The 21,334-nt window shown below is 39.7% G+C and overlaps 1 protein-coding gene and 1 long non-coding RNA gene across 3 annotated transcripts in view; one reads left to right on the plus strand and one right to left on the minus strand.

Moving 5' to 3' along the window:
- NUP210 (nucleoporin 210) overlaps positions 1-2,256 on the minus strand; it is a 61,229-nt gene extending 58,973 nt beyond the window's left edge. The window contains exon 1 of the mRNA XM_052679270.1: positions 2,049-2,256. Coding sequence (XP_052535230.1) covers positions 2,049-2,203 — 155 coding nt within the window. The 5' untranslated portion in view covers positions 2,204-2,256. The remainder of the gene's footprint in view (positions 1-2,048) is intronic.
- Positions 1,267-20,052, plus strand: LOC128078749 (uncharacterized). 2 transcript variants are annotated; one of them, XR_008205784.1, is made up of 3 exons: positions 1,267-2,093; positions 2,704-2,846; positions 19,002-20,052. It is a non-coding gene; the product is annotated as an uncharacterized LOC128078749 (long non-coding RNA). The 2 variants fall into 2 exon arrangements; XR_008205783.1 differs by having other exon boundaries at positions 1,275-2,053.
- Positions 20,053-21,334: the final 1,282 nt, after the last annotated feature.

Genomic DNA, 21,334 nt, shown 5'->3' on the forward strand with positions numbered 1-21,334 from the left:
CAGCATCACAGTGATCATTTTGATCATTTTGCTTTCGGAGGTAAACATGGAGAGATAAACTCCAAAGGAAAACTAGAAGAAATTAAGTCACAACATATCATAGATAAGAAATGGGGCATGGACCCTGGATGCTTGGCATGACTAAAGCTGCACTTTTAATACTCAAAGGACAACTCTGGAAGACAGATGCTCATAACATGAGAGCAGGTTTCATATGCTACTTCCCACCCTACAATCAGCTGCATTAGACAACCTCAGTTCCTTCCTTCCTCAGACACATCAACAGCCCGAAATGTCTAATTTTTGCTTTTACACACGCAAACCTAACTCTTATTTTACAGATATGATCACTACTTCTGAGCTCATTATATTGGTACTTCCAAACTTCTGCAGCTTAATGGCCTATCTCCGTTAGCAGCTACTACCAACAGCCTTTTCATAAAGTACAGGAAACTTGTCAGCAAGTCAATATAGACTTGCCTCTGCAGTCTTTATCTCTTTCTAATACCCTGCAGCTCAAGGCTCGCAAGGGCAAGGATGCAGAGAGATGCAGATGCAGTCTAGCAAGCACACTCAGAGCATGACAAGCATTACTGCTTTTGCTCAGTCCCACACACACAGCTACTGCTTCCTTCTGACAGTTTTGCAAGCACATGTTGAGTTTTACCACCCACATCCTGCCAGTCCCTGCAAAGCAGAAGTGAGCAAAAACACATTTACAACCCCAGTACAGAAAGCGATGGCATCCTGTATGAAGCTGGTATAGGTTCCTTAATTCTCAACCAAAATCTATCTCTAAAGACATAGAGGATGGAAACTGCTGAAGCCAATGTGCACAAGGTATGTGACTCATGGCAAACTACCAGCATAATGTGCTCTGTAATGACTACAGATCACTCTCATTTGATCTCTCTCTAATGGACCAAGTATGGCATTTCTCTAGAGCACAGTCTTATCGTCCATCCATCCATCTATCCATCCATCCTTCGTGTGATATACAGATGCCCACATACTTCTGACAGTGTCTGGCATGTGCAGGAAGGGCAGCAGCCAGCCCAGCCAGCTGGTCACTGGCAGAACAGGGAAGGCTGCCCACACTTCCCAGACTTTACTAGTACTTAGATGAGTTTGTTCCTACTTTCTAGAATGTACTTCACCCCCCACAACAAAGCCTTTAAGGACTCAGTTACCTCCAAAGATTTCCTACAGAAAGGAAAATCCCTGCACTTTGCCACTAAAGCCGTCCATGTAAGTAACTTACAACACCACGTGCAGCTGGCTCTAACTTGCTTCCGGCCAACTCTGGATGCTCCAATACGTGGAATAACACCTGAGTTACCACAGACCTAAGCCATGGAACTACACAGGGATGGGAAGGGTAATAGCACAAATAAACTGATACAGTGAAAACAGACCTAGAACAACGTGCTTCAGTAACTGCCAGCTACCAAATAACAGCTGAAAGCTGCCAGCACCCGTTTGGCCTCCTCCTGAACATATCCCGGCTGCCACAGTTTCTTCAACAGAAACTTCCTGCTCATATAAATTATAGTCTAGGTATATTAAATAGGAGACAAGGAGCTGATGGCACTCATTTAACACGGAGGCCGCGACACAGTTTCTAAATCTGCAACAGCTAATTGTCGTTCAGTCCCTCGCTCGCCTTGGTAACCAAACCCCGACGCGGAGGTCCCTCTTTACTCAGCGAGGAAGGGGCATTTCTACAGCGGTAACAGAGCGCGCAGCTCGGGCGGCGTGCCCACACCTGCGCTGCTGCAGGGCGTGAGCGGCAACAAGGCTGCAGTGCGAGGACACGTGTGGGAGCGGGGCGGGAACGGTGTTTCCCCTCAGGGATTCCGCACGGGGAGCAGGCGGAGCGCCGAAGCGACGTGACCCCGCGTGGCGGGCGGCCTGGCGGCGCGGCTCCCGCTGCGGCACGGCGCGGTGCCCGGAGGTCGGGGCTCGCGCTCCCCCCGGGCGGAGGGAGGGAACGCCGCAGGTGCAGCCGGGAGAAGTGGCGGACAAAGAGCGGCGGCACCTGCACTCACCATCGGTAGCAGCCTTCGCTGGCCTCTAGCGTGAAGTTGACGCGGGTACCGCGGGTGAAGGGCAGCAGCACTTTGGGGATGTTGAGCTTGGAGGAGGCGGCGAGGCGGTGGAGAAGGAGCAGGAGGAGCAGCGCCCGAGGCGCGGGGGGAGCCATGCTCCGCCACAGGGAGCGCCGCCGTTGGGGGCGGGAAAGGGCGGCAGTGCGCCGCGGGCGGAGGGACGTCAGCGGCAGGGCAGGGCGGGACGGCGCCCCGGGGGGGGCGGAGGGGTAAAGGGAGGAGAGGGGACGGGCTGGGCCTGCTCTGCCCTGTCGCCCTGGTGTGGTTGAGGTCGATAAGGGACTGGTTGAACGTCCGAGGCGCGGGGGTGTGCGGCAATTTGATTATAATGGGCTTCACCGATAAAAAACGCAACCTGAATCCTCCCCCCAGTTCAGAAACACCAGTGAGGAGGTGCGTGTCACCTCTCAACTTTTACATTATGCATTGCTATATATTGCACTGTCACTGCGCTGGTTGTGCTGTTTACTGTGTTACTAACAGCTAGGCTAAACAGCGCTTTTATAATAAAAGATGCATCCTTCACATACATCCTACATCCTTTCTATGTCGTTCGAGTAGGAAGACGTATTCTCTTGTACTCTTCATGCCATAGGTGAAGAAGTGGTACATGGACCAAAGTGCAGAAAGAGGTTAAGGAAGCCAGAAAGGGAACTCCGTGAGACGTGAACTCTGTAAGCCAGGTGAATGCAGTGGTGACTGTGGTGTGAGCAGCTTGGAGCCCCTCCAACGAGCGCAGTAAGTAGGCGGATTTCCGTCAGCTGGCCTTATGCTGGCTTGACCTTTTCCTGTAGTGCTCAGAAGAGCGGTCAGACAGCATGGGAAGTAGGACAACATGGCAAGAAGAGAAGAGAGTGAAGACTTAACCAGCACTGGTAGATCTTTAATTATTTAAGAATTCAGAGTCTGAAATGGAATCCAAGAAGCACATATTTCAATTAAGCGTTTTTTTCCCTGTTTCTTTGTAAATAAATACCTTGCAAAACATATGCTTTACCACAAGGTACTTATTGGACTTTGTAGTGGAGGGCAGCACTGTAGTGCTCATTTCACTTTGTTGCAGGTATTTTTTGCTGAAAATTTAAAATGAATGGATGATGTACGTAGGAATAACTGTGGTTCCATATGATGGAATTTCTGTATTTGATTTTTTTGAAGTTTGGACACACCTTAAAGTACTCTGAAAAAAACACTGTATTTTGTAAGTCAAAAGCCAGACTGATATTGCAGTCATATCTTGTTGACAGTGTCTGCTCACATATATAATTATCTCGCCGTATGTTTAACAGTATGATCTCTTTACCATTCAGTACATGAGAAAAGTCAAGCTCCTTGAAGTAATCACTTCTGTCATGAATGAAGTTGGTTAGATATTCAGTGAGAAAAGGGACGCAAAGAAAGGAAGAATCATTTTGTTTTTAAAGTATTTGAATTCTGTTTAGAGAGTTTGGATGCCATCCAGGGGCATAGCTGATATGTTGCCCACTTACAATTTACATTAGTGAGTTCACTGGTTCTCATCTATTCTAAGCAAGTAAGTTTGCACAGGACTTATTTACCTAGGAGTATACTTTTTTTCCAGTATTTATTCAGCTATAGTGTGTTAGTTGTCAGACTGTTCCCTGTTCTGTCCTAGGGAGATGTGTTGTGCTGGACAGTTCACTTCTCAACTGCAGCTTCTGTTTGTATATTGCTCATTTTCTGAATGCACATAATGAAATGGCATGACTTTAGAGAAGGGCTGAACTTCACAGCTGCAATGTAAATCACTGGGAACTGGGCCCAGAAATATTTATGGTATTAAAATTTCTGGCAAATCAAGGCACTACACACTACACTGCTCCCCAGAAAACTGACACTTCTTTGTGTACTCTGTCACAGAGTTTGTAACCTTCTTTCATAGATGTGCTCTGGAGAAAAGTTCAGAAAAGACTCAGATATTAGGAAAGGATGAGATAAAATCACCCATGATCAAATCAATGCCTTATGTTTACAGTCAATTCCAGTGTAATTACAGCAGAGTGGCTAAGGAGTAGATAGCTTTGCTTTGAATGAGATGAGAAAAAAGTGTTTCCTAGCTGTTAAAAATTGGTTTTGCAATCTGAGTGTATCTTAAATCTGCAGTACCTGATGAGTAACTATTCTGTATTATTGGAAGATTGTTGTTCTTGTATAGTTAGACCTGGATGACTTAAAATATTTCATAAGTAACATCAACGTGCGCTTAAGACCTGAAGCAATTAAATATCTGACATAAGTGCATACTCAGAAGCTTTCAAAACAATTGTAAGAAGTGCATTATGGAGGACACATTGATTAGCAACTCTGCAATTTCCATTAGACAGTAAAATTATGAAGTGAGTATTCTACTTACTTAAATTGAAAGTACGCATTGTGGCACTGCGTTATCATTAGAGACTGTTTTGGAAAAGAATAGCTTAGGAGGAAGACTTGCTGCGCACTCTGAGAAGTTACTAAACTTGTTGGTTGCCAGTATAATTGCTGCAGTGCTTGGATTTCTTTTTCTATATTGGTATGGGACTAGTATGGAGTCAGCACGTCTTTCTCAGGCTGAAATGGCAATGCAAAGTGTGTAGAAATATTTTCATGTGGAATGGTGGTTAGCTGGCACATTAGACAATAGGAGCAGGAAAGATTTTTTGTAAAGTGAGACGTTTAGGAATGGTAGGAATGTAAAAGTAAGCCTGATGAGGAGCAAAAATGGAAATGTTTTTGGTCACAAAGAATGCAATTATTGAATGATAATGGGGAGTACCTTAATCAGCTGTTTAGCTGTGAGAAGGATAAAGGCAAACAATAAACTGTTATTCTCCAAGCAGCTGAGACTGAGTAGAAGAACTGTGTTTTAAAGAAATTTGAGAGGCAATCAAAATACACTGAGTAAATAACAAAACACCAGGTGCTGATGCAGCTTTTTCACTTGTCTTCTCTTAGAATTGCATCAGCTCTTCCCCTGCCTCAGATCTCAAGGATGTACAATAGGTGTCCTGTTTTAGCAGTACAACTGCTTGCAGGGCTTATGTTCAGGAAGGCTGAACCAACTTGATGTGGATACTAAGCATATATCTGTACACGTTCCTGGATTGAGGCCTGAGTATCTGCCGAATTCTGATCAAAGAAAACATCAGCTTCAGAAGAAAAAGCTTACTTAAAAAGAAAAGAAAAAAACAAAACAAACAAAAAAAACAACTAGCCAAAAATCACCTGCCTTTACTTTCAGGCATTTCATATTTTAAAATGTCTGAATAATTTTAAATCTTCCAAAGTAGTTCTAAGCAGAACAAACAAAATACCAAGTGTGAACAATTGCAACTCAAAAAGTTAAATTCTAGCCAAGTAACATAATGAGGTCTGGAAGATTCTATTGAAGTATACTTGTTTAAGCTTAGCATTACTGATAGAGCAGTTTCAACTATATCCTACGTGGATATGTCTATATGTGTTAACAATATAGGGCTCTGTGTTGCATGAGCAGATAAATGCATTGTGTGCAGTCTAATTGTATGGACAGTTTCATGAAACTAGAAAAATCAGAGTTCACATAGTAGATCAATGAAAAAAAAATCTGTGCTGTTGCCTTTATGAACCTTTCAAATAAATTAAGGTCTGAAGAAAAGCAACCAAGTAATTGTAATTGTAGTATGTTTAATGGAAAGACTGCTCTAAGAATGTGGATTCCGTGGTTGAGAATCCAAGGAAGATACACCAAGCTGAGTAGAAAATAAAAAGGGCAGGTTAATGGAGTTGGAGAAAGAAAGTGGGCTGTTAGTAGAATATCAGAGAATATGTGAGAATATCAGAGATATCAGAACCTTTTTTTTCTGGTGTTCTTTGTTTAAGGAAAGTAAAATTATATCCTGCAAAATAGCTGGGAAAAATGGTCAGTTTCCTTCCTTCTTATCAGGCCACATCTGATAACACTTGAGCTGCCCTCGTTGTGTCTATTTTACTCATCTATGCTCTCAAAGTACAGTGCTTTATGTGTATTTCCTGGCTGACTATTTCTATAGCTTTCATTGCTTTGCTTTCTTCCTGCTTAGTTTGCTGTTTGGTTCCATCCTCACATCTGCAGAGCCCTGTAAAATATCTGCATCAAAGAAGCACCAGCCATGGAAGTAAAGTAGTCCTATACATGAAGATGCACTTTAACAGCCAAGAGAAGAAAAGTAGATTGTAACAAACATCCCTTCTTGCTGTGACAGGAGTGGTGGGAGTCAGTAGTTTGCAGATCATTGTACTTGAGTGTTTGGTTTTAATCAGCCATTATTTCAAAACTGTATGAAAGGTCTTAGCAACGTGCAAACCTACACAGCTGCTCAGTCTGACTGGCAGAACTCACTGAGTTTGCATCCATCCTGCTGTCATGTGTGCTTCAGGTACCTGCCTCTGCTAGGACTCTGATCTGCTGCTACAGAGATTGAATTGCCAGAAAGTGCATTACTTTTCATTACTTTAAAATGGATATCATAGAAACAGAGTATATAAAGCAACATTCATTTTTCAATTATTTCTTTATTGCTTTCTCTACTGGTGGAGTTATCATGTTCAATTTACTGTATTAGACTTTTTGTGTCTTCATACGCATATTGAAGATTTTATGAGAACACTCTCAGCCTTACAACTATTCTCTGCAAAACTAATGATGGATTTATAGCAACTGTAAAACTGAACACTTTCGTTATTCCTGCCAGTATTTTCTTTCCAAGCTGCGTCATGAGAAGATGTTTGGCCAAAGGAAGGCATAAATTCAGGAAATTACTAAAATCAAGGCAGCCAGTTAATGGTAATAAGGAAAGAGTGTTAAATTCTAGCAAAGTTGATTTCTTTCAAATTATTTGGAAGGGACCACTTTTGTTTAGAAGCATCACTTAAATCAGAGCCAAATCTCTCATTCATTGCTTTATCTAGTCTGCCCTGGCTGCCATGGGTAGTTTTATTTTATAAAGCCATTTGATGTGCAAGACTTTCCCAGATAGAATAAAACACCAAGGGCTTACTCAATTATTCAGGATGTGTCTGATAACACTGAGATTATGAAACAGTAACAGCAGATAAAAATAAACGTTTTTAACATCAGAGTTTATCTACCTTTCTAATGTAAATTTATGGTTATTAAAGAAGCCTATTTATAGCTCTTTTCAAAGTGTTACATAATAGTGTTTTTTCCATGTGCCTTTATACAGAGATGGAAATCATATTAATGAGCTATTCACTGAACAACTGAATGAATGCATGAGTGATGAGAATTCACAAGAAATAGAAGAGTAACAAACAAACAAATATCCCAACCTTTGTTTCCCCTTAAATACATCAGGGAAATTTAGGAAATCACAGAAGTCTTAAACCTTGAAAATAATTAGTCAAATGTATAAATAGGCTTATGAATATGTTTAATGACTTAGGTAATGGCAATAAGGAAAATGAATTATGATCTTTTCAAGGTTACTCGATTTCATATTATGGTATGTACACCTCAGAAGTGTTAAGTGGGCAATCAAATACAATAGTTCTAAGTCTTTTTAAATGTTAACACTGTTCCAAACTGTTTTCTTATTTTCTATGCTTTAAACACCAATATGGGACAATTTATTATGCTTCAGCATCTCTTCTATCTTCTAGCAGAAGTACTTTGGGCAGAAGTCTTGACTTTGCTTATCCTAGCACTGGTAATGATTGTGTTATCCAGATGCCTCTTGAACACTAACATGCACAAGGAACAAACATCTTCTGGGAAGCCTAAAGCATTGTTTGACCTGCCTTACAGTGAAGAAATTTTTCCTTTTGTTCAGCCTCTGCTCACCTAGGACATGCCTTCCAGCCCTTTCATCACCTTTGTTGCCCTCCTCTTAATGTATTCATGTATCTTAAAATCCTTTTTATATTGTGGACCCACAACTGCACACAATGTTCAAAGAAGTTTTCTGTACCTACTTACTCAGCAAGATACTTCTGTATTTTTCCATGCATGCTTGCAGTATATAACATGCATTTCAAATGTAAAATTAGAGTTTACTTTCCACTCTAAGATCACAGAAGTACAAAAAAAATCAGGGACTCTTGCTGACCTTGAAGAAACATAGCACAATTGCTGTTATTTCAATAATGAGTTCTTCCAAAGAAGATTTAACTTACTGCAGTGGAATGATAGAAGAAAACGCAGGAGATGCTGCATGGACACCAGAATACAGTATGTTATGTGTGCATTAAAATCTGTACGGATCGAAGTATGAAGTCTGATTGCACCATCTTGTTCAAATTAGCTCTAAAACCTACAGATTATCCTTCCTGAGTCTATGATTGTATGATTCTTTCATATACCCAAGTAAATTTGGAGGTGCGAGGATATTTCTGTCAAAGTACTTTTAACGATTTTGCAGGTGAAAAATGCTTGAGGTATTACTGATTGCTTAATGATTCTTCCAGCAGCAAGTGAAGGAGTTACACAGAGATCAGGTGATCTTATTTATTAAGGTATATCCAGCTTCTTTAAGTATGGACAATAGCTCTTAGAGATGCATAAAACTGTATGCAGTAGCCTCTTTTTTTTTTTTTTACAAGTCTAATAACATTCAGTAGCAATTGCAGGTGTTTGTACTTGCTGAAGTTGTTTTCCTGGTGGTTTTTTTTTCCCCCTCTTCTTCAGGTTAGGGATGAAGCTCAACTCATTCTGATTTCTATTGCAGCACCATTCTTATGTGGAGAATTTAATTCATTAGGCTGTCAGTTTTCAATTCAGCAGGAGGTTAATATTAGTTTGTCCCAAGGATCTGTGTTATAGATAGTACTTAATGTATTCATTAATTATCTGGAGAGGCAGAAATGAAGGGTAGAAGAAAAAATGAGGTCAGCAGGATTTGCAGATGACAAAATTATTTAGCGTAAGTCTTTATAAGACGAGGCTGTGAGGAACTTCATAGAAACAGAAGTAGACAAATTGGCAGCATAATGCTTGATGACAGTCAGACATTGACAAACATAGCCTAGTGCACATAAGAATGAAAATTCTGAACTGCTTGTTTGCATGGTCCTGTTCTAGCTTATCAGTCATTGCAAAAGGCAAAAGGAACATCCAGCACAGTATAGAAATCCTTCTCAGTGCTCAGTAGCAGTCAAAATCTACATAAGATAATGTGATGCAGAAAAAAAAAAGCATAAAACTGATCCAACATGATAGAAAAATATTAGTTCCAGTTCAAAGTAAAAATTCACAATACACTAGGGTCATTCCATCCCTGTTAAGATAGGGACATGTCTGAATAATTTGGAAGTCCATCTTCAAGTCTGTTTTCTTTCCAATGCAAGTTGGAAGCCCTTCATTGTAACGCATGCTGGGTACATTTGCAATCTGAAGAGTGTTTCTCTTCCTTTGCTTTTATTTAATAAAGCTCAGTACCATTTAGTGATATTCCCTTGAACAGATTCCTGTTGCTCGATGAAGAAAAGATCTGTTGTCTACAAGATTTCATCAGTTCACTTTTATTCTTATGCGATTACCCTGCACATATCAGCATCACTCTTCCATTTTATTTCTCCTAACTAGCTGGCATCTTGGTGGTGCTGTTTTTTAAGTTCTCTGTAAATGCTCTCTCTTGGGACCCCAGTGACACGTTTGTTTTCTGTTTTTTCTCCCCAACTTTTTTATTGGCTTTGATTCCTTTTGAGGAAGTTTCCACTATCTCAGATCAGCTCTTTATATAACAAGTGTATTAATAAGGGGATAAAGAGACAGTTATGAGTTTTTTCTCATTGCACATGCTAAGGTTAGGGACAAGGTTATTTATAATATAAGCAACTGTAATTCTACAAGATTAGATGCTTTTGTAAGTTGAACTTTGCTCCAGAGTGAAATTAAAGTATTTTGGAACATTTGTTCTTGCTTCTCTCTTGTGGAAAAAAAAAGAAAAAAAAAAAGTGGATGAACTTGGATGAATAATAACTGATCTCACCACTGTCACGTTCTACTTAAAATTTGTAAAACCCTTTAAGTGTCCTAGCTAACAGCCCCAGAATTGCCATGCTGTCTTAAACTCTGTAGCTTGTAGTTACTATTTGTGAATTGTTCTCTCCATATTTTTATGCAGCACTGTTCTGAATTAGTTACAAAAATGGAGAATTTCGATTTTATGTTTGTCGAATGAGGTTACTGGTAGATTCCCAGCAGGATGTTGTATGAAGGCCTATGTTTTTGGCAATCCTTAAGTTGATGAAAAGATTATTTTTCATTAACTTTCATTTCACAAAAGTGATGCCCAAGGAGGCTGTGGATGCCCCATCCCTGGAGGCATTCAAGGCCAGGCTGGATGTGGCTCTGGGCAGCCTGGTCTGATGGGTGGCGACCCTGCACATAGCAGGGGGTTTGATACTAGATGATCATTGTAGTCCTTTTCAACCCAGGCGATTCTATGATTCTGTGATTGTCTTTGCTCATAACTGACTGTTTTAATTGGTAATATTCAGACTCAAAGCTATTATTTGAATAAAGATTTGTTATTATTTGAATATTTGAACTGTTTGGTTCTAACTAACTCATTAATATGACAGGACAGCAGAGAAAGGTACTAAATTATTCACTAGCATTTGGCTAAATTGGAATGAAATGATCTTTTCAAATTGAAAAACACTTGGTAAAAAGCAAAGAAGATTTTTCTGTATAAATAATGGAGTTTTTTTTATTATTTAGAATTCAAATAAATAAATAATCCTACACTTGTGTAGCTCTGTAAAACTGTGTGCTTTCTTTTACTGAGTTCTGAATACATTTGACCCTCAAGAAATTTCCTTTCAGATCTGATCTTGCATCTGCTTAGCTGTAAGGATTGTAATGCAAATCTACTGAGAAAAATTACACTGAAAGCCCCATAACCATTTTTTCCCATCCAATTTATGTCTGAATTTCATCTTGCAATGAACTAAGGAGATCAGTTATGCTGCAGAACTATGTGCATGTGCAAGTGCTATATTTGCAAAAATAACAAACGCTTCGTAATTCAAATATTAAGCAATATCTCAGTCCCTTAACTGTGCCCTCTTCTTAATCCTATATCTTCTTGTAAAGGACATAATTTAATTAAAACCAACTAAATAGAGCTCAAAATATTCCTTCAGTGCAATAACCATCTGTAACGGAACTAAATATTTTACTGACTTCCTACATTCTTTTGAAAAAATCGCATCATTATAATTATGGGCAATTTGCCCCTCAGCAGATTTATGCACACACTTATTTTGTACACTGCAAGCTCTGTGAATTGTTATACTTAAATTACATATTTTGCTTTAAATTGATCCAGAGATGTGAAATAAGTGTATCTGAAAAGTGGAAATCCAGTCTGGAATTCATGATTGCATTTGCTATAGCAAAATGTTGGCATTTTGCATATAGTGCCCTGAATCCTGCTACAGTCTGCGCTTTGTTCCACTGATATTGAGGTGGTACACATTCAGTCTAAGGCTAGGGATAAAAAAACAAAAAGACCCCAAGTTTTTCCCCTTAAGACAACAAGGAAGGCAAATTTTGAACCGGGTAAACCTACTTTTCTTTCAGATGGGAATGTAATGAATTGAAAAGCAAAGCATGGGTGTTTTTAACATTTTCAGTACTTAAATGAAAAATTAGAAAATAAAGTCAGTTTTCTTAACATGTTAGAGACTCTCAGAGACAAAACATCGCTCCCCAAAACAGCTTGTCTGACCCACACACCTAGTTCAGGCTAGTGACCTGAAATTATGCCTGGCTATTGATTTTAGCTGGTTATATATTTACATGCATTATGCATTTGAATTTAGTTACAACTTGTTGTTTACTTTTATCTTAGTGTTGCCCTTTTGCCCACTAAAGAAGCAAATCCCTACCATAGTAGCTTACGTCAATAATAAATTACATTAGTTGCATTTTAGTTACGTTATTACAAATAGATCACACGTCATTTGATAGTGCAGTCAAGTGGACAGATTTACTTTGAAAACAACTGAAACTTAATCTGTGTTATGTAAGTATTTGGGTTTTGATTAGTGAACCAACAGCTTGTATATCTGGTGTTGAAAAGCAGAAGATGTCCAAAGTTTTGTCTTCACATTAAGCTGTTCTTCACCCCCGCCCTTCCATCCCTTTTCCTCATTTATCCAAACAGTAGGGAAATGTGATTGTCTGATAATTAACAAAGTGGGTAAACAGTTCAGTGTCCCAAAGCAGTCAACCAGAAAGTAGGATCCTTTTCTAGAGAGGTCAAATTAGCATGTATTGTGCCAGAATTAGAAAGGGATAAACAGTACTTATCTTTGACTACATCACAACTAGTCAATCAACTCCTCATGTGATCCAGGAAGAGGAAAGGTGAAGTGCTGTCAAACCCAAAGCATATCACACTTCAGGGATCAATGTGAGTAAATATTATGTACAATTTATTTCATACTGAAAACAACTCACAATCTTTTCTTTCTGAAGTGAGATATTCCCTAGTGAGGTTTCTAATTAGCTGTAAGTTGAAAAGTCTGCCAGGTCACCTCAAGTCCAAAATGTGCTATGAGGTTTTATGGTCATCTCTGTATGCTGGCATCATGTCTGATGATTGGAGCAGTTATAGTGGAGTAAAAGCCATCAGCAAAATGCATTTGAAAACACAAAGAAGGTACCTCCTCACAGGCTTATTTGTCTTCACAGTTCAAGTGAATCAGATATACTGCAACTGTTCAGCTGTACTTACAGGGAAAATGGTTTCTAATCTGGATAAATTCCGCAGTGAGCAGGGAATACTGTGTTTCGTGAGGAGGCTAATCTGTTCAAGGGAAGGAAGCCAGCAATGAGTTTTGCTTTCTTCCTCCTGTTTCATTATGCTTACGTTCAAATAAACCAGTAATAGCTTGTGAGAAGACAGGCTGTTACAAAACATACAGACAAGTTCAAATAAAAATATGCTAGAAATCAAAACAAGAAAACAACAACTACACACAAAATGTATGAAGTACCGAAATTAGACTAACTATAGAAACTAATTCGCATCCTCTTTCATGTGCATAGTTTTTTAGTCTTAAATTACCTGTTCAGGTAGTGCTGCTGTATTGGCATAAGCCCTTCTGACGAGCTACCTTACTCAAGAGCACAGAACAGGCAACAGTTTTCTATTTTCTTTTCTCCTTATTATTGAAGTTTGTACTCTGAAGCCTTATCTCTACTGCACAACTAAAATATAACCTGAAGAAAAATAAGTTCCTTTTCTGCCATATCCACCTCGCCCACCCAGGTGCCACTGCTAGGGAACTGTCTCCCCAACATTCCTGCAAGCCAGGGGAGTTGTACTACTCATAATTATAGGAGTAGTAGTATTGATGAAAGTGTCAATTGCACAAATAACTCACAAGTACTACTTACTTGATATGTCTGGTTTTAAGGATGTACAGGAGAATTTCCAGCATTACTAGATTTAGATGTTGCTCTTATTAATTTTATTCATAAACAGTTCTGTAAGGGAGCCCCTGCCTCAGGCACCCCTTAGAACAACACGTTATTAGTGAGCATCCATGATGAGCTTTGGTTTAAGCCATGGAGAACTCAGTGTCAGAGGCAAGGCTGATACTGCTCTCACAAGAGGAAAGCCTGAAAAACAACAAACTTCACTGCATATCTTAATTCACCATATTTGTAACAGGTGTTTTTTTTTCATACATACAAAATTGCAAATATCTAGCTGCTCTGCCAGGTTTGAATGAGGGATTTTCTCTCTGTCTCAGAGACAAAGGATGCATGGATTTCACAGAGATCAAGAATTTTAACGGAAGCAGTAAGAGACACAGGTGAGCATTGTAGCAATTGGACAGATCAGCATGACGGGAAAAGGTATTTCACTAGAAGTGTAATGACAGAAGGAGCGGAAGATTCCATGTTTGCAGGTTCCCTTCACCAAGAAGGAATCTCCAGCCAGAGATCCTTCCCCAGTAGCAGTCAGCCCTTCAACGACATCTAAGAGAGGTGCAGCCAGGCTTCCTGACACACAGCTGAATTGCCTTCACTTGTGCTCCTAAGGCTGACCGGGTCCTTTCCCCACATGCTCAATCAGTGGTTCAGGCCAGGACTGAACCATGCAACCATACAAAACTTACTTTTTAGTTACTCCCTTATTTTTTAAGAACAAATTAATAATTGTTAAATTTGAGAGAGCAACAAATACTCTCATGAGTTTTGCTGATTAGAGAAAAGGGGGACTGAGTAGGAAGAAGAAATGGAAATCTGCAGCACACAGCAGGTCAGGGAGCTGGACTGCCTCAGCCATTGTCTTACTTTGCTTTTTCCCTGCATTTCTGGTGGTGAAAGAAGTAAGAAAAGCCACCGCCGCCACTACCACCCCCTGCTGCTGCATTTAATCACCATGTGCCACAAATCAAGATGGTATAAGCTGCAATTAATGCCATCCTAATATAAGAATGGGTGTAATCACAGCAGCTAAATGAGAAGGCTGCTAATTGCTGGTCATTGCCATGCTTCAACAGATGAGCAGCCTATTAGCGTTAGAAATGAGGGAGGTTTATTACTGCTATGTTATGTGATCAGCACGTCTTTGTCAAAATAACTTCCTGCGGAATAAAAGTAAGAAATGAGCTGCTCCCTACACAGTAAGAAGAATTTTGTTGGGATGGTTAAAAAACCATGGTTTTGCTTCACTTCAATTATGATAATTAATCAGATGGTGTGGAAAACAGAAGAGGATTGTCTTTTTCTGAATTTCTCTTTGTGAATGCTATGAAGGAGCCCTGACTTTGACACTTTCCCACAAGCAAAGTGTTTCTTAAACTTTGACTGGAGCAGGATGTGCGAAGTCTATATTTGTCCCCATTATACTTCTATCATCTCTTTATATATGTGAATAATATGTATATATAAAGTGTTCCTTTGCATATGTGTTTGTTTTTTTTTTTTTTTTAATTGCAGTACGGCCAGGAAATGCTGGGATTTCTATTTATTTGATTTTTATTGAGGAAAATAAATGCAGATTTTGTCCCAGCTCTGGGAATGTGAAGCAGTAGAATTTGCCCCAGCTGGATTTTGTGTAAGTTCTGGCTGGCAGCCGCTCCAGCCACCCCACAGAGCACCCCAGAATCATGCCCTGCATGCAGAGCTAATGTGGGTGCTCCTTTGGCTCTTTATCTCCTTGCTGATTGGGCTTGTCCTTGCCTCAAAGATTTCTAGCTTCCTTTAGTAGTTAAGCTGTTGCAGAGCCTTGCCTGCTTTCTCTAATTTCTGTGAGCAGTATATCCAGTTCTGGATCAATGCCAGTGGAGTTCATTTTATAAAAACGTTGCTTGAAGACTGAAAAAGGGAATTTAAGAAGTCCTGTAAGGATTGTTATCAATGTGACAGGAATGTTCTTCACCTTTTTACAAGTAAAGTGAATATCCCTACCATTCTGCTGTATATACTGCTTTGCTTTTGAAACACTGTGTAACAGATTAGTTTTTTCTATCAATAACCACAGCTTACTTGGATGGTGTGATGTGGAACAATTAACTGAGAAGCGGCTTTGCCTTATTCCAATATGTTTTACCATTCCTACATTCTTAGAAGCATTGCATCATAACCACTCAGCAACTGAAACATCTGTTTTCTCCTACCAGCCTTAATGTGTTGGACTATATTAGCTACCTGTTTGTTAAAACAAGTCCTTCACAATGTTGATATTAATTTATGATGCCTAATATAGTTTGAGTCTGATTGTATGTTAATTCATCTCTAAGTCACACAGTGATATTTGAATCATAGAATCACCAAGGTTGGAAAAGACCTAAAAGATCATCCAGTCCAACCGTTCACCTATTCTCAATAGCTCCCACTAAACCATGTCCCTCAACACAACATCCAGTCTTTCCTTGAACACCCCCAGGCTCGGTGACCCCACCACCTCCCTGGGCATCCATTCCAGTGCCTGACCACCCTTTCTGAAAAGTAATACTTCCTCATGTCCAGCCTGAATCTCCCCTGCCGTAGCTTGAAGCCATTCCCCCTGGTCCTATCACTGATGACACGAGAGAAGAGGCCGACCCCCAGCTCACTACAGCCTCCCTTCAGGAAGTTATAGAGAGCAGTGAGGTCTCCCCTGAGCCTCCTCTTCTCCAGGCTGAACATTCCCAGCTCCTTCAGCCTCTCCTCATCAGCCCTGTGTTCCAGACCCCTCACCAGCTTTGTTGCCCTACTTTGAACACGTTCCAGGGCCTCAATGTCTTTCTTGCAGTGAGGGGCCCAAAACTGGACACAGTAATTGAGGTGCGGCCTCATGAGTGCTGAATATAGGGGAACAATCACCTCTCTGCTCCTGCTTGCAACACTGATTCTGATGATGAGAACAAATTAAAAAGGTTCAGTCTACTTATGGCAAGATATTCCTATCCAAATGTGTAAACTTTTCATGGTGCCTGTGGGAGACTTTATTTGAAGGCCTTTGACTCTGAAATAGAATTTCTGAATAGTTCAGAGCTAATACAGCCTTTGAAGCCTGGAAAAAGGCTAAGGTATCTGGTAGGGTTGTTGTGTACTTTCTCCTATTTCTGTAGTTCCTTTACTTTTGTTGTCTGCGCTCAAGTAAATATTGACATTGACATTCCTTTAAGATATCTCTTATGGCATTACTTCATTGCAATTTATGAATCTAAAGCTAGCACAGAAGTATAAAAATATCGATGTGGTTAATGGATTTGGAAATTGTAGGGAAACTATTATGTATGGCTGAACTGATGATAAAGCACATGGTGAAGGCGGTGGCTGGCTCAGGAAGCACAGGTGCAAGCAGTTCAGGTGCTTTCCATTCAGGTGCTTTCCACGTGACTGGAAGGGGTGGACCGTGAGTCCATCCCTCCTTGGGCTCATTGAAGGGCCTGCCTCTGAATAAAGAATGGCTCTTGGACAAAGGCTACTGCTGGAGAAGGAGTGTTCTGCAGCTAGGGACCCTATGGTTGGTTGGGTGTGACAACTTTTTCCTCTGTGTGATTACTGATATTCCTTGTATTGTGAAGAACTTGCCAGAAGCTGGTTTGCTGCTTCCTATGTCCAACACTAATGTTTCCAGTATGCCTTGTGATGATTGTTCTGATGATACAAACCTCATGTGCTCCACTGAACTGTTGTCTTCTCTTGAGACTCCAGAGTTCTCTTAATCATTCCAGACATTAGTTGTGCTATGAGTATCAGAACATCCATGCTCCTGGCTATGTTTTATGTGCTTGGCTTTAATTTGTAAGCAAAGGACTTATTTTAGTATTGTGATTGTTTTTTCAAGTGATTTTTGTTCTAGGGGTTCCTCCTAGACTTTATTCTAGTGGCAGTGTTTCTCTTCTACTTACTGATATCTTTAGAGATATTCCTTAAACTGCATTTCCTTTCTTTCTTTCTTTTTTTTTTTAATATTTGGTTAAGTACTAATGCATTGTTACTAGGCAGTTATTATAGCAGTGGCATTGAGAAGGGGTAGCAATTGTTACTTGATTAATGAGGAGTGTACATGAGGCCATCAACAACACAAAGTAGTCCTGAAATCTGAAATGCAATCTTTTCTTGGTAGAATGCAGAAAACTATATTTCTAAGCATTTTGTCAGTGTATGCTAAACTTCTATCACTAGCTGACTACCAGATGCCTGAAAGTATTGCTGTTCAGAGTAATTGGAAAATGGGAAGATATGACAGAGCAATTTTGTTTTGTTATACATTATACAGTGACTACATATCAATCATGTCATCAAAGCATTTAAAAACTGGTACTAAACTAAACTAAACTAAATGCACTTAGTGGACCATGTTAATTATTATTCAGAGACAACAGACAATGTGTTATTAACTTCACCGTGTTTTTCCTCTGTGTTCCTGCCCACCCTGCGAAGTAGCTTGCTGCACCTCTCAAGGGGCCTCTGATTTCTTCTTTGAAAACTTTTGTTACTTTAGAGAGCACCTCACTGTACTCAATACAGCTTTCTCCATTTTGGTACTGACTTGTTGATGTTTACACTGCATGAAAGTGACTTAAGCCTCAGGCTTCTTTCAGTGGTTGGTTTAAGGCTCTAAGCTGAGTCACTCCCGTGAATTTGAAAATGCAATTTAAGGACTTCTTGGAACAAATCTTTGCTGGGATTTGTATCTTCTGAATTCTATTGTAATAGCCTGTGTCTCTCATCATGAAGATATGATTCCAAAGGCATGAAGTGGTGGCTAGTGGTATCATACTCTATTGTTTTAAAACCAGAGGATTTCAGTTAGATGTAATTCAGCAAGGGAGAAGGACTCAAACAGCAAAGATAAGAATGTGAGAAGAATAATGTTGTCTTTAAGGAGCTTTCAGGCCTTGCATTTCCAGCTGTTCAGTACCACAGTGAGGAAAGAGAACTGTATCAGTTTCTGAGCTATAAAAAGCACAGGCCTTTGTCTGCTCTGCTGGATTATCGGAATCAATAATTCCACATTTTCTGCATACTGTGAAAGTAAATGTCTGATCTCAGTCATGTCATCACATGGCAGATCAAAGCCCTCGGGATCAAAGAGATAAAAGAAGCACAGGTTCTCAACATTGGAAAACATTAGATGAGTTTCTCAGAAATTTTAATTAACAAATATCTATTAAAAACAAAAAAGTTCCAGTGAGAATAAATCTCTCATTTCTTTTTGTTTCTTTCCAACCATTTCATCCTATCTGCAGTACACTTTTTTTTTTTTTTTTTTAATACTACCTGTTTCAAAAGCTTAAGCTCAAAATAGTTGACAGTGTATTATTTGTGATGTCTCGTATTTCTGTCTGGATGATGTCTTGCCCCTAAAAGAACAGATGCTTTTTTTAAGCATTGAAGCTGAAGCAGTCACTGAAGATTGGCACATTGCTTTTCTTTTTTTTTTCCCTCAACAGAGCTCACGTTGCCATGACGAGAAATGGGGGAGAGATGTTGGAGGTGGCAAGATGCCTCCATGTAGAGGAGGGGGACACCTATGAGTCTGGCTCTGGTCAAACCGACTGGAATTATTCCATCTCTTGCATTACTCCAACTCTGAACGTTGCAGTCAGTAACAGGACAGTTTGTAGGAAGCTAAAATAGTGCTGTAAGGTGCAGTAATTTGCAAATGACCCAAAGGATTAATCACATGCAGATTATGGATAACTGGATCTGCAGACCCAAGTCTCACATTATCATGGTTTTGCTGTCACTCTTGTCTCTAACTTCATTGTTTTTTAATCTGGAAAAAATCATTGTGTTTTACCATTCGTCAATATTAGTCATTTCACCAAAATGAAACATTGTAACTAAAGTCAATTTCTGTTCTGCCTGAGGTTGAGAAACTAATGAAGGGTTTTTGCTGTCACTTCCAAAAGGAGATCATTTGCCAATTTTCCTCATTCTCCTAAATACGCATCACATTACATGGGCAGATGTAATAAACCAATACAGATACTGGTGGCCTGACCAGGCAGCCTCTTTCCTACAGGACAATGTTCAGACACATCTTTCTATTTCCCAAAGTAAGGCTTTCCTAGTAAGTTGGACTCCAGTACCCTGCTTTAAATGAATCTGCACAAGGGGATCCCTTCAAAGAGGCCAATCACATCAATAGAAGAGAGTTCCTGGGAAGACCAGGGTTGTTATCTGAAAGGGGGAAAAATAAAAGAATTTCAATCTGAAACCACATTATGAAGTTTTTCCCTTTGAACTCTTCCCTTCCCAAAGGTGTTTTTTATGGTTTTTAACATGAAATGAATGATCTCCCGGATGACAAAGAGCAAACTAAAGAGACCAACCTTGAGTTAATAAGTTGCTGGTTATTTATTATAACAATGATATGTCTGTGCTTTCGAGTATGCAGTAATTAATAAACTCCCTTACCACAGGACACCACTGTTATCCATAATATTGTCAAAACCATTCGAGTTGTACTTTGTGTCTACAGAAGTAGAACTGAGCAGGGGTAAATTGTCTTGCAAGACAACTGTTGTCTTGTAAGTTTGTCTTGCAGAAATAGAGCTATCAGTCTGAAAATAACATCAATACACTGTATAAGCTGGGCTGTATTTAATTTTCTCACTTTCATAATGCATTTGGGTCCTAATTTTTGAAGGATTGAAAAATGAAATTAGAGAAGCCTGTGTGTCTGTGTAATCTGTAACTATTTTTTAGTTACGTGCTTTTATTCTGGGAGATTTCAGTCATATCCTCAGAGTTTCTGCTGACTTCTGTTTGTTGCCTTGCTTTTGTAACCTGAGAACTGAAGGTTACAACTCAGGGGAACTTTTAAAGGAAATACCTTTCACCAGGAAGCATGGAATCAGCTATTCAGTACGTTTTGTGAATGTATATGAACTTAAAAGATTCTTATTTGATTGTGGTATTTTTTTTAGATCAAAGCATTTCACCTATGCATATTTCAAACAATTTAAGGATTGGCTGACTTCTAAAATTTTACTTTGTTTTGAACATTGCAACATTAAAAAAAAACAAAAACAAACAAACAAAACCCCAAACATTTGAACTCCATGTCTTCCTTGAGAAACTTTTTGAGAGTGAACTGAAAATGTAATCATTTGCTACGCTCTATTTTGTTTATTTGTTTTTTACAATGCCATAATGTTTCCTAATCCACTTGTCTTGAAAATTCTGCTGGTAGAGTGCTGGATCTCCACGCATGTCCAAAATCCAGAGTGGTCATTTCTGTGTGTATTTTGGGGCTAATTCATAAGGAGGTTTATGATGAGACTGAACAATAATATTATGCCTGGTATGACTGTTTAAAAACTGCTACTGGTTTAAGTGACAGTGGCAGCACTCATTTCAGTAATGAAGTGTAACTGTTTTCACAGCTGGATGGTTCATTCTCTGGAATGAGGGCTGTGCCCACGGAGGGCTTGCAGGGTGTTGTGTCCACGGCTGCAGTTCTGCTCCTGCCAATATTGCTGCAGTATTGACAGTAACAACTGCTGAATGCTCAAATACATGCAGAGAAACTCTAAGGAGTATTTTCTAATTTAGAATATTTTAAATCATGCGTCCTGCACAAAACAGGTGCATGTTACAGGTAGATGGCAAAAATAATCATCCTGCAGGTAGAGTGAAGGGTTGTTCTGAACATTCAGAGCAATTCCATAAGGTGTCTCCAAGAGAGCAAGCACGTCTGTGCCACTGCTGCAGAGAGAAAAGGGAGCTCTTTGAGGAGCTTGCTGTGGTTGCTCTGCAGGTGAGAATTGTCTAACTG

Source organism: Tympanuchus pallidicinctus, unplaced genomic scaffold, assembly GCF_026119805.1.
Source record: "Tympanuchus pallidicinctus isolate F22 unplaced genomic scaffold, pur_lepc_1.0 scaffold17, whole genome shotgun sequence".
NCBI lineage: Eukaryota > Metazoa > Chordata > Aves > Galliformes > Phasianidae > Tympanuchus > Tympanuchus pallidicinctus.